We start from the raw sequence: 19,682 nt of genomic DNA on the forward strand, positions 1-19,682 counted from the left end.
GCCACTCAGAGATACTCACAGACACTGACACAGACACAGACAGACAGACAGACAGTGACATAGACACAAGCACAGACACTCACAGATACTCACAGACACTGACACAGACACAGACAGACAGACAGACAGTGACATAGACACAAGCACAGACACTCAGAGATACTCACAGACACAGACACAGACAGACAGACAGACAGTGACATAGACACAAGCACAGACAGAGATACTCACAGAGACACAGACACAGACAGACAGACAGACAGACAGTGACATAGACACAAGCACAGACACTCAGAGATACTCACAGACACTGACACAGACAGACAGACAGACAGTGACATAGACACAAGCACAGACACTCAGAGATACTCACAGACACAGACACAGACACAGACAGACAGACACACACTCAGAGACTCACAGACACAGACACATAGACACAAGCACAGACACTCAGAGATACTCACAGACACAGACAGACAGACAGACAGTGACATAGACACAAGCACAGACACTCAGAGATACTCACAGACACTGACACAGACACAGACAGACAGACAGTGACATAGACACAAGCACAGACACTCAGAGATACTCACAGACACAGACACGCAGGCACAGACTCAGACAGACTGACAGAGACACAGACACAGGCACAGACACAGACACAGACACACACACACTCAAATGTGATATATATGTGATGGACCAAGGCGACATCGATTGTCACATGACACATCTTATATGAGATAAGCCTGGATATATAAGTAGCGTTAAATGAGACAATCGATGACGCCTTGATTCAGCATATATTCATCTAAGTTGGGAGAGGCTGGTTCGGGCTCCGTTCTAAGCGTGTTTTATTCATCGGGGTTTTGATGGTTGACATATTTTGGATGATCCATCCTGAAAAGACAAATGCAGACCCACTTTATAAATTTATCACAAAATATCCGTTTTGTATTACCCGATATGTGTATTAATTTTAATGATTCCCCCTCCCAAGACTCTTTTATATTTTGAGTGACCGTCCTCTTTTTCCTTCTGACCAGTTCCCCACCCATTAGCGTAGATGATCAGACCCTAACTAATTCATGTAGATATATAATTGCAAGAAAACAACAAATATTTGATATTATATTCTGATAACGAAATGCAGTCACCGTTTTACGATAATACGTTGGGCAGAATGTGAACGAAACCTCGAGCCAGCCTGCCAACTTGGAATTCTGACATAAATAACCGTACTTAAAATCAAATAAACAAAAAAACAACCTCAAAAACAAAACCAAAACCAAAACAAAACCCCAAAACCCTAAACAACAACAATAACAACAACAACCACGAAAAATACCAACGGAACACGAAATATGCATCGGACAAGCTCTACATTGCTGATGCAGTGTGCAAAACTGAATAACGAATAGACTCTAGGTGACAGAGCCTTGTTTAAGTTGTTGGTAGTGTGAAGTTGGTGACCTTTAAACGGATATACAACTGGGACATCCATCGTGCTGTTGCTCTATACACCCATTTATCTTTGTGGCAAATGTCATGGCCGCATATTTAATAGAAACACAACGGACATCCTGAAAAAACTGCGGGAATGTTTCAGACTGTGACATTCCCTAAACTGGGGTTATTATTACCTTCGGGTGAGAACACATTGTTGTTTTCAGTATTACCGAGTAAGCACATTTTTATGCATTGTCAGCAATTGTCCCGCTAAGTAATGGTGCAGCAACCGTCCGTGCCGGTGGGTTACGCTGACATACAGTCGGGTGTGAGTGCCGCTTTGCAGCATCCGTCCCAGGACATAATAGTAATACCTTTGTTGTTGATGTATTATCTACGAAAGCACGTCTTTGGCGTTGAAATATTACCTACGACAAACACGTCTTTCTTGTTGAAATATTACCTACGACAAGCACGTCTCTCTTGTTGAAAGGGGCGGTGGGTTAGCCTAGTGGTTAAAGCGTTCGCTCGTCACGCCGAAGACCCGGGTTCGATTCCGCACTTGGGTACAATGTGTGAAACCCATTTCTGGTGTCCCCCGCCGTGATATTACTGGAAAACAGCGGCGTACAACCATACCCGTCACTCTTGTTGAAATATTATCTACTACCAGCATTCACTAGTAGTATGCAGCATTTCCTGAATCAGGTGATTGCAGATACCATTTCTAAATGCCCTGGGGTTAGCCCCATTTGATTTCTCTACAGGAATAGCACTTAGTTAGGTAGGCATGTGTTGAGTCCCAAGGCAGTTATACGAATTTAACAAGAATTTGTGATTTTGTAAACCCATTTGTCTGAAATTAACACCAAAAATAATTATTAAAAAATTGTCTGACAAACGTTTCGTTATAGGGATCATCACTGGTTTGAGTATATTTGGACCAGCCATAGCATTCACGCTAGGTGGCGTGTTCAGCAAGATGCCTGTTACGTTGGAAGGTGAGTACTTCATCACACCTCTCGGGCATTTTCGGCATATTCCGCCTTCACGCGACAGCCATTTTGACAAATAGTTCGTTGAATGGAAGTAGCATCAACATGTGTCCCAGTTGCTAAATAACCGAATCATATGACTATCCGGAACAGGTCATTGCAAGAAGAATTTATTAAATGTAAAGTTTAACTTTCGGGGGGTTATATCCATGGGAATGAAATATAAAAGATCTATAAGACTCTCGACAAGAAAGTAATCCAGTTTGGGTAAAATGTCCGAGTATGTAAACCTGTTTAGACGGCTTGATAATGTAACCGTACGCATTGCAGTACTTACAGCACTATCTGCTTGTTTGCCAAGATATATGTAAGGCTAACACTGTGCTATGACCAACATACCTCGTTACACAACTCTCTACCCCTAGCTACAACTCTTACCCCACGGGATCCTCGATGGATCGGGGCGTGGTGGCTGGGCTTCCTCGTGTTCGGGATAGGTGGCATCCTCGCAAGCATCCCCCTCTTCTTCTTCCCCCGGCGTATCAAACCACGTGACCAAACCATCTCCAGAGTGGAGAAAAAGAGGAGGGTTAGCTTAAAAAATGACATGAAAGGTGAGTTATTTTCCTTTATGGTGGGGCGGTGGGGTAGTCTAGTGGTTAAAGCTTTCGCCCGTCACGCCGAGGACCCGGATTCGATTCTCCACATGGGTACAATGTGTGAAGCCGATATCTTGTGTCCCCAGCCGTGATATTGCTGCGATATTGCTAAAAGCGGCGTAAAACTAAACTCACTCACTCCATTTATGGTATGCAATATTTTCGTAAGGTCGAGTGATCTCCCTTGAAAACAGTCAATCTTTCTGGGTTGTAACCGAACGTAGTGATTCAAACATTGTTAAACACATCAAACATTGAAAGATCAAGATGGCATCATAACGGTAAAACTATGAAATGGTATAATGATGACAAATCTATACTGTGATTTTGATTTTGTTTCTAAGCCTTGTAGCGTGTAATGAAAATGTATAAATAACCTTTATTTTCATGTGAAAAGAGTTGATGAAGGCGGTGATTCGGCTGCTGACCAATCCTATCTACATGTGCATGGTACTGGCTACCTGCTTCACCTTGTTCGCCATCAGTGGGATGCTGTCTTTCCTGCCTAAATACATCGAAGTCCAGTTTCAAATACCAGCATGGAAGGCAAATATCATACTAGGTATGTTGGTATATTCACAGAGATCATTCTAGGTATGTTGGTATATTCACCGAGATCATTCTAGGTATGTTGGTATATTCACCGAGATCATTCTAGGTATGTTGGTATATTCACCGAGATCATTCTAGCCAGGTATGTTGGTATATTCACCGAGATCATTCTAGGTATGTTGGTATATTCACCGAGATCATTCTAGGTATGTTGGTATATTCACCGAGATCATTCCACTAGGTATGTTGGTATATTCACCGAGATCATTCTAGCCAGGTATGTTGGTATATTCACCGAGATCATTCTAGGTATGTTGGTATATTCACCGAGATCATTCTAGGTTTGTTGGTATATTCACCGAGGACTGCCTCCCTGGTCTAGTGGATCGAGCGTTAGGCCTGAGAGCAGAATGCCTGGTGTTCGATCACCGGTCGCGCCAACCCAAAAGTAGTTAAATACTTGTTGTTACCCTGGCTGTCGCTTGACCTGTGGTACCTAACAGGCTTTAGCCGAAGCAGCCACACAATGCATGCCGCTATATTTAGATTCGTAGTACGTTAGATGCCTGAATTAACAAAACCCAACAACAACACTTCACATTCACGGAGGTTGTATATATTTCACTTATAAGCATAAGGTCATTTGGAGATCCATGAATCTGCGTATCACATGGTTATGTATGTAGGTTTGCAACCGCATTAAGAGGTAAATGTATAGGAACTGAATCACTTGCTGACACAGGTTGTGTTTAGGACACTGTTTAAACCGGCGTAGGGATTCCAGACTAACAGTTTTTCGGACTAACGGGGTTTGTTGCATCCGTGACAAAAGAAATGTCTGATGCAACTCTCTGTCTTGACATTTTCCAAGAGACTTTACAGCAGCTGCTGGAATCATCACCCAGCTAAGAATTTCACGTTGCCACAACGTTATGCTTTCGTCTGTACAACGTTATTCTGTGGACGTTTACGTTGTCACAAAGCTGCGACGTCACGTAATATTAACGTCAGGAAGAATGGAAATTACGTTACTGTGACTTCAGTATATTTATGGGATGGTAATCACAAATTGTAATATAATAGGTAAATAATGCACTACGGTCTTGCTTTCTGCAGAATATACGAATAATTCAAAGTCACTCTTGTTCTTACGATTTTCGGGAAGGAGACAGATTACGTTGCATCAACGTTTCAGAACCGATGAAACATGACGTTGTGTAATAGTCGATACACAACGTTTTGACAACTTAAATATGTATCTGTAACGTTGTGAAAAAACGCAATACAATGACGTAATACTAACGTTGTGTCATGACGTTACCAATCTACAACCTTCTCACAACGTTGTGTCATGACGTTACCAATCTACAACCTTCTCACAACGTTGTGTCATGACGTTACCAATCTACAACCTTCTCATAACATTGTGTCATGACGTTACCAATCTACAACCTTCCCACAACGTTGTCATGACGCTACCAATCTACAACCTTCCCACAACGTTGTGTCATGACGTTACCAATCTACAACCTTCCCACAACGTTGTGTCATGACGTTACCAATCTACAACCTTCCCACAACGTTGTGTGTTAGCTGGGAACTGCTTCACATACCCATGATACAAACGGAATTGCACTATGAATTGAGATTTTATTCACTGTATGTCAAAAGGAAACTGCAAATGATAAACCCTCATCTCAATGATACAGGTGCCCTGAACGTAGTTGCTGCTGCTGGCGGTTCCATGTTAGGAGGTATCATCACTTCCAAGCTGAAGTTGCGACCCATCACCTGCATTATCTTCATCACGGGGATAGCCTCTGTGTCCGTGATTCTCAGCGCTAGCGGCTTCTTCCTTGGGTGCCCCCAACCCCACATCGTGGGACACCATACCACTCAGATGGCCAGGTGAGCTAAACAATAATAGCTGTTGGTTGTTTAACGCCTCACTCAGCAATATTCCAGCTATATGGTGGCGGTCTGTAAATAACCGAATCTGTACCAGACAATCCAGTGATCAACATCATGAGCATCGTTTTACGCAACTGGGATACGATGACATGTGTCAACCAAGTCAGCGAACCTGACCACCCGATCCCGTTAGTTGCCTCTTAAGTCAAGCATGGGTTGCTGAAGACCAATTCTACCCCGGATCTTCACGGGTCTCTAAACAATAATAACATCCTTTCCTAAACTTATATTGCTCGGCTAGACGCCAGGTGACGAACACGTTCGCTCGTCATATCGAAGGCCCCTGATGTTGGTGGAATGTTGCTTAAAATACGCTATGTATAATACAACTGACTCGCTCATTTCTCTCACGAACATGGAACAAATGTTAGATTCCTGACGAGTTCGTGTGGGGGTAAAATGGTGGTGGGTAGTTGGGCCAGGGGAAGGGGATGGTGGGTTAATTATGACTGAACACATTGACAAGTTAACATTTGATGTATAATTTAATACACAAATTCAATCTATGTGTAAGCAATGCTTCTACCTGTGTGAAATTAATGTCTGAGTGTCAATCCTGTACGGACAAGTAATGCATCTGTAAGTTTAAACAATCCAGAGTGCCTTTGTAAAGATGTCACTTATTCACACATTGTAATGCAACAGATCCAATCCAATTACCGAATTCAATAATTTGAAACAAAACATAGAACATAACTTCCTGTCCTCGGTGTTAACGCCTTAATTAAATATAAGAAAATGCAAAACGTAGTCAAAACGAATCTGTGCGATTAATATGTTGAAATCGGTTTAACAAACAACAACAACAAGAACAATATCATTGTGTTTTCACAATGACAACAACAACATGAACAGCAACATCAACAACATCATTCTGTTTTGATAACAACATTGTACATTAATAACAACAACATAAACAGCAACAACAACATCAACAACATTGTGTTTCATAATAACAACATTGTACATTCATAATAACAACATTGTACATTCATAACAACAGCAACAACAACAACGACAACATCATCAGCAACAACAACGACAACATCAACAACAATAACGACAACATCATCAACAAAAAAACCCGACAACATCAACAACAACAATATTACTAGTAATATGGGCCTGGTGCTGTACGCCTCTCCATAGAGGGGCTAGGCAGGGAGGACATATTCCCCTGAACCGAAGGCGCATAACCCTGTTAGAACTGAACCCCGTTAGCTGGTTGCAAAGACAAATATTTTTAACTAGGTAGCCCAGTCAGCGTTTCCCGGTATGTAAACCAACCAAACAGGAGATGACACATGCCCCAGAGGCAGACGCAGACCCCGTACAAGAACATATTGGACTCAGTGGCACACGTTCACTCATATTGAGTGTGCAAAGGCAACATGGTAGCCATAAATTTCCACAAAACTGGCAAACTGTTGAAGCAGCAAGTGGACAAAGCCACGTCAATGTATGTATACCTGAAGGAGCAGAATACTCGCGACCAGCTCCGGCCTCTTTAATGACATATTTGCCGTGAACCTGAAGCCACGTCAATGTATGTATACCCGAAGGAGCAGAATACTCGCGACCAGCTCCGGCCTCTTTAATGACATATTTGCCGTCAACCTGGTGAGCTAACAGCCTACACACGTCAAGCACCTTTGCATGGACCCTCAGTTACAAAACACGCAGACCAAAAATTGCAAATGAACGTTTGTATTACTCTTTCAAAATTATCGCCTTGTCACTAGTGACCCGTACAAAAAGGAAATCCATGAAATTAGCCTCGAAGAGTTTGTTTTCCTCCGATTCCCAAACCTCTTCTGCCAATAATGTTTCTAATGATTCATTGTGTTATTTTGTTCATGTCAGCTAAATCTGTGATTTACTAATTGACAAATTCGGCGGCCAGCTATTATATTTTAGAAATTATTTCCCCAGAATCAAATGGATATATTCAATGAAATTCTTTCTGCTGCTCTAAATGTGGACTGTTCATTGCACCCCGAACATTGTCATGCTCCAATTACTAAAGGAGGCCGTGATTTATATCTAAAACATTATACGACTCATTGGTAGAATGAAGACCATAAATCCACATCTCAGACATTATAATACTCAAGTGGTGGAGAGAAGGCCCCAATATATATCTCAAACATTATAATGCTCAAATGGGTGAAAGAAAGATCCAAATCCACACCTCAAACGTGATAATACTTAAATGGTTAAAAGAAGGCCCAAAATGCATATCTCAAACATTATACAACTTTAATGAGTGAAAGAAGGCCCTAAATGCATATCTCAAACATTATACAACTTAAATGAGTGAAAGAAGGCTCTAAATGCATATCCCAAACATTATACAACTTTAATGAGTGAAAGAAGGCCCTAAATGCATATCTCAAACATTATACAACTTAAATGAGTGAAAGAAGGCCCAAAATCCATATCTCAAACATTATACAACTTAAATGAGTGAAAGAAGGCCCAAAATCCATATCTCAAACATATACTACTTAAATGAGTGAAAGAAGGCCCAAAATCCATATCTCAAGCATTATACAACTTAAATGAGTGAAAGAAGGCCTAAATCCATATCTCAAACATTATACAACTTAAATTATCGAAAGAAGGCCCAAAATCCATATCTCAAACATTATACTACTTAAATGAGTGAAAGAAGGCCCAAAATCCATATCTCAAACATATACTACTTAAATGAGTGAAAGAAGGCCCAAAATCCATATCTCAAACATTATACTACTTAAATGAGTGAAAGAAGGCCCAAAATCCATATCTCAAACATTATACTACTTAAATGAGTGAAAGAAGGCCCAAAATCCATATCTCAAACATATACTACTTAAATGAGTGAAAGAAGGCCCAAAATCCATATCTCAAACATTATACTACTTAAATGAGTGAAAGAAGGCCCAAAATCCATATCTCAAAATTATACTACTTAAATGATGAAAGAAGGCCCAAAATCCATATCTCAAACATTATACTACTTAAATGAGTGAAAGAAGGCCCAAAATCCATATCTCAAACATATACTACTTAAATGAGTGAAAGAAGGCCCTAAATCCATATCTCAAACATTATACTACTTAAATGAGTGAAAGAAGGCCCAAAATCCATATCTCAAACATATACTACTTAAATGAGTGAAAGAAGGCCCTAAATCCATATCTCAAACATATACTACTTAAATGAGTGAAAGAAGGCCCTAAATCCATATCTCATATAACTTAAATGGTGAAAGAGGCCCAAAATCCATATCTACATTATACTACTTAAATGAGTGAAAGAAGGCCCTAAATCCATATCTCAAACATTATACTACTTAAATGAGTGAAAGAAGGCCCTAAATCCATATCTCAAACATATACTACTTAAATGAGTGAAAGAAGGCCCTAAATCCATATCTCAAACATTATAATACTCAAGTGTTGGAAAGGAAGCCCTTAATCCATACCTCCAACACAGTAATATTCAAGTAGTGTAAAAAGAAGGCCCTATGTCCATATATCATACAGTATCATGCTCCATCTGTAGATTGAAGGCCTTAAATTCATATATCATATATACAGGTGATTTATCATGCACCAGCTGTAGAACGAAGGCCCTCAATCCATTCCCCACACGTCTTCAGATACATGACTGACCGGGAAAACACCGTGTCTGGGTCACAACTACATTATCTACAGACCCGTGCCAGTTATATTCGGACACTTGACGTAATTTCCATAGACTTACATGTTAATTTAGTGTAGCATAAATAATTTCATGAATTAAATTATCGTAAGATCCAAGTAAAAGTTTGCAAACTTGTGAGGAATCATCTTACCTACAATCACATAATTTCTGTTTAATTTTCCGTTGCTTATTTATCGAATGGCAACAATTTAATCAACATATGTACATAGCCGTGAACTCCTTTAACATGGCGGCCTATTGGGCACTGCACTGTTGTGCACTGTTGAACCATACATAAGTTGATAAATGTAATATCATTGGTTAAATATTGGTCGGAGAATTGAACTGAAATTATGTGCGCAGAGCAGAGATGATTTCAAATTTGCCTGTCAAATTTTAAATATATCCATCCTAAACTCACTTCATGAAAATTATTTATGCTACACTGAAATAACATGTAAGTCTATGGAAATTACGTCGATATAACTGACACGGGTCTGTACTCTAGCGGAGACTTTGGGAACTAGCCTTGCTCCAAGGCTGTACTGAAGGCTAAGCCCATGGATGTATAGTAATTCTATGCTTTAAAGAGACAAGTCCAGATAAGCGGCCAAGGACGCCTGTCTGTTTGACGGTTATTTATATTCTTTAGAAATTATCATTTAAACTATTAATTATTACCTTAGAGACTTGTGCAAGTCTACACGGGAACGTACAAGTGCAGTTGCGTGGATCCGTGCAGCTGAAATGAAAGAGCGCATGTCTGATATTACAGGTCAAAGCCCAGCTTGCAGTGTCCTTCACCGATAAACCGCCAACGAGCATTTACACCCGATATGAGTATCACAATGTATTGCTGGTGTGTTCAGACGCCAGGACGTACACGTGATCAGATTAACGGTTTCTTTATGTTGTTTAAATATGACCAATGACTGCTTAACGTCGTACAACAGAGGACAGTTTGAGGACATGTTCTTGTAAGATGTAAAACTATTTTTATCTAAGCATGCAATCTAAAAGCACTCTTCCCTGGTTTTACTTCAATATTGGTTTGATGAATTCGGTCAGCCAGCCAGGAAATATGGTAATACATAGTTATACATACGTTTATGTGTTTATCGAAACCTAAAAAACAACAAAGCATGTGGTCTTGACAATATTTTCTACGAGCATCTTAAACATGGGGGAAGTATTTATACAGCATGCTCTCCATCCTCTTTAATCTCATACTGGACACCGTATACACCCCTCTACAATGGAAGAAAGTCGTGATTGTGCCAATATATAAAGGAGGAAAGAAACCCCGTACTTCTCTAGACTCATACGGCGTTACTCTACCGCCAGTGATCTTGATTTTTGAAATGGTAATCAGCAAAAGGATATCCCAGCTCAAAGATAGTAAGATGTTCCCATCCAATCAACAGTGCGGTTTTATGAAGGATTGACCTCTTGTGACACATCGTTCATTTCGCAAGAAACTGTAAACAACTACATGGAGACATCTCACTCCTTATATGTTGTTTTCTAAATAGCTCAAAAGATTTTGACACGGTTTGGCACGCCGGTCTTATGCACAAACTGCACACTATAGGAATCCCCGATAGCCTATGGACAATATTGGACAACATTTATAGCTAAGTGGAAAGTTGTGTAGTTGCTAATAACAAGTATCTTCATGGTTCCCACTGTACAGAAGTGTTTCACAAGGCACATAAATCAACTCGTCGAGCAACTGTCCACCAGCAACACAGAAACAAAGGTGCCATTGCCCTACAGATTGGTTATATCCGGTTCGTTTATGGCTTAAAAGTTATGGAAAAGGAAAGTAAAGGAGACAGTTAGGCTGTATGAACTAGAAGCGTGGAAGCAAAGGATACTTGCAGACCCAGACACACGTCTCTTTCTGGACATTCACCCAGACATCTCCCCTCACATAGCCTGGAAGGTTGCAGAGGTGTGTCTTTCTGTGAAGGCTACTGCCAGATTCGTAGTGAACCTTCGTGCTGCATGGAGATCAGGAGCTGCTCGTGGACGATGTGAGATGTGCGGACAAATGCATGGTGACCTCCTCATCCACCAGATATGTCACTGTCTCAGTTTAGAAGACTTCCGATAGGATTTATGGTGCAAAATCATATGTGTCTCACCAATAGGGTGTAGTGCCAAACTACACACCAAATTTTAAAGCAGATTATGACCTGACCCCCAGTTTGCTGTCATGTAAGCCTCCCATAGAGATGGAAGCCTCCCATAGAGATGGACTCTGAGACAATCATGGACTACTCCAAAGTGATCTTCAGAGTAGTGTATGTCCTGAACGTGCACCTACAGAGACGTGCATCTTAATATCGCGGTTGTCGCATTATCGCATTTGACGCATGGTTACATTTATCACATTTCAATGTTTACTATAATCATCATTTAACGTAACTCCAGCTGTATCACTGTACTCTTATCTCATAAAGTGAGTGAGTCAGTTTAGTTTTACGCCTTTTTAGCAATATTCCAGCAATATAAGGTCGGGGGACACCAGAAATGGGCATCAAACATTGTGCCCATGTGGGGAATCGAGCCCGGGTCTTCGGCGTGACGAGCGAAGGCGTTAACCATTAGGCTACCCACCGCCCCTCATCTCATTAAGACAATGTATATTTTTTTATTTGCATGAGGGTTTGGCGTTATTTAGTGAAAATATTTTGGTTTTAAATGAAAACTTTGTGGAATAGACTTAGGGGTATTGTCCTTACCTGATAAACGAAATCTTTTGTGTGGTGTTTTATATCAACACAGTGTTACGACACCGGTGTCACGGATTATACACTCCAGCTGAATTGCTATTGACCTATATAGCTGCAGCATGTAAATAGTTTAATCTGTTCTCATTTCTGAAGGAGATAACTCATGTAAATCCAATGTCAAGTCTTCTATGACCCTAAACCCGTGAGGATCCGGGTTAGAATTGATCTTCAGTGAGTGAGTTTAGTTTTACGCCGCACTCAGCAATATTCCAGCTATATGGAGACGGTCTGTAAATAATCGAGTCCGGACCAGACAGCATCGATCTGCGCAATGGGAACCGATGTCAACCAAGCCAGCGAGCCTGACCACCCGATCCCGTGAGTCGCCTCTTACGACAAGCATGGGTTACTGAAGGTACATTCTAACCCGGACCTTCACGGGTTGATCTTCAGTAACCCATGCTTGTCGAAAGAGGCGACTAACGGGTTGTCATCGAATCCCAATTGCGTAGATCAATGCTCATGCTGTTGATCACTGGATTGTTTGGTCCAGACTCGATTATTTACAGACCGCTACCATATAGCTAGAATATTGCTGTGTGCAGCGTAAAACTAAACTCACCCACTCTATGACCCCAATTTCACCCTGCATAAATATAATCTGTTGATGTAATGATGTAATGTTTTTTTAGCAAATTAGTTTGAATTAGGTTTTTCAGTCAGCAATACCCAGCTATGTCATTTCGATGTCTACGTAATCGAGTCTTGGTCAACTAAACCAGTGGTTGATATAATGAGCAGCAACTCAAGACGTCGGGGTTTGACGACACGCCATTCTGATACACTGTATATGTTTCCAGTAACACGACGGCATTGCCTTGGACCTGCACATCGGGCTGTGGCTGTGACGTCAACGACTTTTTCCCCGTGTGTGGCGAGGATGGGATCAGCTACCAGTCCCCATGCCATGCAGGATGCCCATCAATGGACGCAGAGGTAGTGAAGCGACACATGAGTTACCTGTACATATTCACCCCAACCAAACCAAATTTAAAGTATTTTTATGGGTAATATATATATTTTGTAAATTTAAGTATAATGTTATTATGTTCTACTGAACCCTTGCATGATAAACGTCAATAAAATGTAAAGATATACGTTTTCAACAGACGGTACCCTTTACGAGTATGGACACAAAGAACATCAATTCTCATATTTACATATTGAAGATTTTTATAGGGTCTGACTTGATCCGAGAAGAAGCTTACATACATCAATTAATTCAGCTTGGAATCCGTCTGGGAGCCATTGTCAAATTCCTTAATCCTGAATTTACGAGTTTTTATCCATGAATGTCCGCTGAGTACATATCCTGAGGGGTCATGTCTTTTGCTGTAAATTTGTGTGAATGAAAATTTGTTAGCAATTTAGAAAAATATTCTGTGCGCTTCCTTTAAGAGATTTAGGTAGACAGTTACAGTTTCAGCTGAAGACAGATGATTTAGGAAAGGACTATCGTTGTCAGTAGAGATATATCTTTAGGCTCATTCTTGTTTTGAAGGGCTGGTTTTGAAAGAACGGTGACAAATGTAATAGCAGTAGTTGATCTAAGAGCAGAAACAAGGTTAACCTGCAGGTCAGATAGAGACCCACGCGTTGTCTAGCAGCCCCAACCACTGACTGACTGACTGAGTTTGGTTTTACGCCGCTTTTAGCAATATTCCAGCAATATCACGGCGGGGGACACCAGAAATGGGCTTCACTCATTGTACCCATGTGGGGATTCGAACCCGGGTCTTCGGCGTGACGAGCCAAGCAGCCCCAACCAACATGTAGTCATTGGTAAATCGTTATGTCCAATCATAGATCTGAAAAGGAGGTAAACGTCATTATTTGTTTGCATTATCACAGTATTTTCTTTCCTTCAATGGTTGCTCCCAAACATTTTATCATTGCTATGACATGTTTTCGTAGCCAACCATGTATCTAAAGCATATGTATGGCAGCGCATGATACACATTATACCTAAACTCTGGTTTACAAGAACATGACAAACAAATGTTTAACGGTTAAATTCATTGTAAGCGCAAATAAGGATACGTCTGTGTAAGCAAACTCCATTTGTGCCTTTGAAGACTCTTAAAGGCGCACGCCACGGTTGTTTCAGTATTACACGGGGTGCACGTGCATCTCCGGCAACTCCACAGCAGTGCCTGGTCTGTGTGAGAGCAGCTGCAGCAACCTATACCCCTACGTCGCCATCATGTTCTTCAGTGCCTTCACAGCGACCCTCGGAATGATGCCTGGGTTTATAGTCACAATCAGGTGAGTAGAGATGAAGGTTATAATCAGGCATGTTTAATAAAACACACTGTTCCATTGTAAATGAATGGATTGGGTTTACCGCCGCTTTGAAAATGTTCCGTTTGTATCAAGGCGCGTCAGCCTGGTGTAGGGGGAAAACCCGAGGTGATGCAGGTCCAAGATATTTACCAGTTCCGGAGAAACCCTCGAGCAACGGTATGGTTCCGATATCTGAGTTATGTTTTACGTCGCATCGGCATTATTTCGGCCATTTCTGATAACTAACCCACGATCATAGGGGTCTGTCGTGCTCAAGGGACGCAACTCTGCACAACGGACTGCGGCGCTTCAGACAACTGGGTCATTTGTTCCTCTTCCATTGTCAGTAATCGACATGACATATACACGCATTAGTACCGTTATTATTTGCACAAACCGTGGAAAACGTAGAAAAAGTTGATTGCCTAAAGTAATGACAAACAAATCATATTTGACATACATTTGTCAGTTAAAGTTCTCCTAAGTTGCTGTTAAATTGTAATATATAAATATGTAAGATTGAACTGGTTTATCAATCATATCTGCAAACCACTAATCCATTGCCCCATACGCTCCATGCAAACAGCAAAATATTCGTTTATGGAAAAGATATCTTCAAAGGTTTACAGAGCGGTGGGGTAGCCTAGTGGTTAGAGCTTTTGCTCGCCACGACGAAACCCCGGGTTCGATTCCCCACATAGGTAAAACGTGTGGAGCCCATTTCTGGTGTCCCCCGCCGTGATTTTGATGGAATATTGCTAAAAGCGGCGTAAAACTAAACTCACACTCACTCAAAGGTTCACATGTGTTGATCTTGTTTGAGACACACGCTCAAATCGTCGATTTTAACCGTTTTCGAGAAATATGATATGCTTGTCTGAATGCTTCGAAATGCGATACTTCGACGGTGATTAGCTGATGAAAGGGTGTACGCGACGTGACATCCTATAGAGGTTCTCATCCTTCACCTGAAGAATGAGCAAGAATTTGCTTTGAAACGTCATGTAAATAATAAAAAGAACATCCATAATGTACTCATGCACATGTATTCATCCAGGCGCGTAGCAAGCCCTGTTTTTCTTGTAAGCCCGATAGGTTGCAAAGCTTTTTATTTAGATAGTATTGAGGACTTGTCCAACCTTTTAGCAAAACTGATGTGTAAGCTCGGGCTTTTTTTATAATGGTAGCTACGCCCCTGTCATACTACAGAGGTGTTCTCATGGTTCTACACAGAAAGGGGTAACATCTGAGTCAGGGATCTAATTTCAGGGAGATGGCAACCAACAGTTTATGACCTTCACCCCATGGGACAATGGGTTATTACCCTTTAGTTTGAATCTACTGAAAACGTAATCCCGATATGTAATCAGCTCCTTTGTGGACCTATTTTACAAAACATCTTTATGTGAAGATACGTTAACGTTGACACATCGGAGCAAACATAAAATCGAAATCGATTGCGGAAACGAAAACGAATGATACAACCATACACTATTTCAGCTAATTTTGCTTTCAGAAACTACGAGAAACGGTCCTAAAATCTACTAGTCGTTCGTTCGCCTACGTATATCTTCCGCGAACTCTGTCGTGCTTATAATACGTTGATTTTATCTTTCATGTTCCAGAAGCGTATCAGAAGCAGATAAACCGCTCGCCATAGGCTTGTCAGCGTTCCTCAATACCTTACTAGGTAAGTAAACACTGAGCAGACTGGAAGCTTACCGTATTGAGGACAACGGCAATTCGGCATTTGTTCAGTCAGCAGAAAGTTCAGTGCACCCTGGTAATAATGCCCCTGGTTATAAAGCCATTATTTTTCAGAACAGATTTCCACCCATTGAAATTCCCTGGTTACAACGCACGGTGACTGATGTAACTATTTGTGTACTGTATATCAGTATATTGCGTGGGGTGTCACTTACTTTGTACATAATTTAGGGGGAAGGGGCATTCACACTGTACATGCTTCTCCATAAAATCATCACCAGCCCTCCTAGCCTAAAATTATAACGGTCCCTTATCACTACCATAGAGTGTTGACGGTGGAGATATGACCGACCGATTGGGCTTTCCTGGTTATAATGTCGCCCTGGTTATAACGGCACAAAGATAGACTTATACAAAGTGCTTAACAATAGTTCAATGTGGTTCATTCGGAATATCACCACTTTCACCAAAATTGGGTTTCACATTTGTATCATGGGCAAATGAAACCGTGTCTTTAGTGTCACGAACCTATACCATGACTGCTAAACCACCTTAGCAAATAGAGTGGTTGTTGGGTAGCCTAGTGGTTCAAGCGTTCGCTTTTAATACCGAAGACCCGAATTCCCCTCATGGGTGCAAAGTGTTCTGCCAATTTATTAGCTCGAATATTGCTACAAGCAACAACAACAACAACAACAACAACAACAACAAAAGAAAAGGACTATATATATCTTCGTTTTTGAGTAAGGTTAAAATAAATACCGCTCACCAAACCGAAACAGGAGTCTCATTAACCTATTCAGACAATGGCCTACTTTTCAGCCGATCCGAATTTTCTCGTGTGAAAGTGAAAATAGACATTACAAACAACAATGGTTACACTGAATTCCAATTCCTTGTTTCATATGAAAATGGTATTTACAAATGAATTTTGATTTTAAAATTTAATAACCTCGTATTTCTATATTTTCTGGCGATGTGTGGGCAGCATGACCTTCACTAAGATGTCACAGACTGCCCCAGTTTGATGAGGTCGTAAAATGATTCCCAATGCATCTGGCTCACTGGTTACACCTGTTTTGAGTTTTTGGCGCTTATTCAGTGCAGTTCTGTAACGCACAATGTGATTGATATAATATCAAACTTTTCTAGCGGTAGAGCCTCGTTTTGAGATTTCCACGATTTCCAGGTGTCTGTGTGTCAGTGCACGCTGTACGACAGAGCACGCCGCACGACATTTTTGCAAGGATTATAAGGAGCGTAGTGTTGCAATATACAAATGCTTAGATGTATCAAATAATGGTACTGATTAATATTTATGCATCCAGTTAAATGAACTGGTCTCGAAATTCTGGACTGGTTATTGTACTAAGTTGCGCAATAGGACGGAACCCAGACAACAGGAAACGAGACTGTTGTGTAATCTATGTTTTGACTTGATGATAATTCAAATCTAACAGTATTGGCCACTTTGGAATGTCGAAGTATACGGTAATCTGTTTTAAACCTCATATGAATATGAAATCATAGTTAATAAATATATTATTTCTCAGGAATTATGATTAAAGAGAATTATAATTTTCCTGTTTCTAGGTTGGTTCCCAGGACCAGTGTTGTTCGGGAAACTAATCGACACGACCTGCCGTACGTGGGCCACTTCCTGTTCCGGTTCAGGGGCGTGTCTGCTTTACGACCTCCGTGGCTTCAATCTCAAGTACCACACTGTGTTCGTCGTTACAAGAGGAAGTTCCGTCCTTCTCTATATCGTAGCCTTAGTAATCGCCAAGAAGAAAACCAGACCTTTCTTTTTAGAAACGCCAAAAGTTGATAGCCCCGAGAAAGAGAAATTTATTGTGAAAAATGGTGTGAACGGGGATCTACGTCACAGTAAGGTGTAGTGTTGAAGGCATTTTTTGTGAAGTGTAGTCAAACACTGGACGAACATAGTAATAGTACCGATAGGAGACGATTTAACGCTACCTATCGTTTTCTGGTTTGTGATAATCCAGCACTGTGCTGGCCGTAGCTCACCTGCAAATCTATGCCATCGACGGTGCTCTTAACAGGACCAATCTCATTCAAATGTAACCTTTTACTCCGATACGATACTTTTGTTCGTAAAGATCGGAGGACAACTCCATTGAATCTTGGGTCACCACTTTCTAATCAGCCAATCAAAATCGAGTCTTTTAAAATTCAGAAGTATTAATAAATATTGCTGGAATATTGCTGAAAATGGCGTAAAACTAAACTCGTTTCTTCCTTTAGATTGTAAGGTCAAAGTTCGCTGTTACCCTACGTGACCTCCTATATAGTGTCCCAGATCTGGATTCAGATACAGGTAAAGTATCTACATGTAATGAGATGGCTGTTATTACAGGTAGGCATTCTGGCGTAGACATAAGGAAGCACAGTTGAAAGTGGAGAAAAAGTATTAATGTATGTGCTACTCCCAATGATACCTCTGACACCTGCCCCATGGAAATATAGACGAAGAATACTTCAGTGCGCTGTAAGGACGAACAATGACGAACAATGACGGCAGCGTGATACTGTGACAAAGCATGTTTGTTAAAAGTCCTGTTGTCTTCAAAGTCATTTTCTTGATCCAGTGTACACACACACACACCACACACACACACACACACACACACACACACACACACACACACACACACACACACACACACACACACACACACACACACACACACACACACACACACACACACACACACACACACACACACACACACACACACACACACACACACACACACACACACACACACACACACATACATACATACACACATACACACACACACACACACACACACACACACACAAATGTATATACTTCACTATAATGAATACCATGGACTCATTCACTATCCTCGCATTGATTTGAGTCCCACGCACAAATAATAGCCGTTCTGTCTAATTACACTAACGAGAAGGTCTCCCCAAGTCAAAACTGGGGTTAAAAGTGAAGGCATCACTTCCAAAACGAAGCTGTAATGGAGGAAGGGCCGGGGCTATTTGTCCAAAAAGAATGAAATATACACCATCAATGTTATCTATTGTTTTTACATCCACCTGATAACATGTACATTTGTATATGTTGTGGGCTGTCTTTCCCCACCAAATATCCTAAGATATGTCACAAATGATGAAAACACCGAACAGGTCACATATGACCTTCTTATTCACCAAAATTCCAAATGACTTATATCCTTAGATTTTTTATGCTTAAAGTTTTCATTTAATCTTTATTCCATTATCAAATCAATGTTTTTATAGAAACCACACAAAACCAGTCAAATTCGTTTAAAGCTGGAATGAAATATGGATAAAGTAACTGACGATAGGCTCGAACGCTTGTTAAATGTTAAAAGCATAAAAGATATGTTCTAGATTACGATCAGATAAGATTTCATAGTTTATATATTCACAAGCTTTTGTATCATTGAAGCCATTTCATTAGTCGGGCTGCAACCTGTTAATGTCGTATATTTCTGGTGTCGAATTACAATTATTCTTGGGATCCTATCAAAGTATAAATCGGAATT

General features: G+C 40.7%; 1 protein-coding gene across 1 annotated transcript in view; it reads left to right on the plus strand.

Moving 5' to 3' along the window:
* LOC124291089 (solute carrier organic anion transporter family member 2A1-like) overlaps positions 1-18,819 on the plus strand; it is a 36,660-nt gene extending 17,841 nt beyond the window's left edge. Inside the window, exons 3-10 of the mRNA XM_046727993.1 lie at positions 2,370-2,456; positions 2,876-3,064; positions 3,507-3,671; positions 5,371-5,569; positions 12,921-13,056; positions 14,228-14,385; positions 16,029-16,093; positions 17,704-18,819. Of these exons, the coding sequence (XP_046583949.1) occupies positions 2,370-2,456; positions 2,876-3,064; positions 3,507-3,671; positions 5,371-5,569; positions 12,921-13,056; positions 14,228-14,385; positions 16,029-16,093; positions 17,704-18,008 (1,304 nt within the window). The 3' untranslated portion in view covers positions 18,009-18,819. The remainder of the gene's footprint in view (positions 1-2,369; positions 2,457-2,875; positions 3,065-3,506; positions 3,672-5,370; positions 5,570-12,920; positions 13,057-14,227; positions 14,386-16,028; positions 16,094-17,703) is intronic.
* The last annotated feature ends 863 nt before the right edge of the window (positions 18,820-19,682 follow it).

Source organism: Haliotis rubra, unplaced genomic scaffold, assembly GCF_003918875.1.
Source record: "Haliotis rubra isolate DU_JTF1 unplaced genomic scaffold, ASM391887v1 Scf480, whole genome shotgun sequence".
In the NCBI taxonomy this organism is placed as follows: domain Eukaryota; kingdom Metazoa; phylum Mollusca; class Gastropoda; order Lepetellida; family Haliotidae; genus Haliotis; species Haliotis rubra.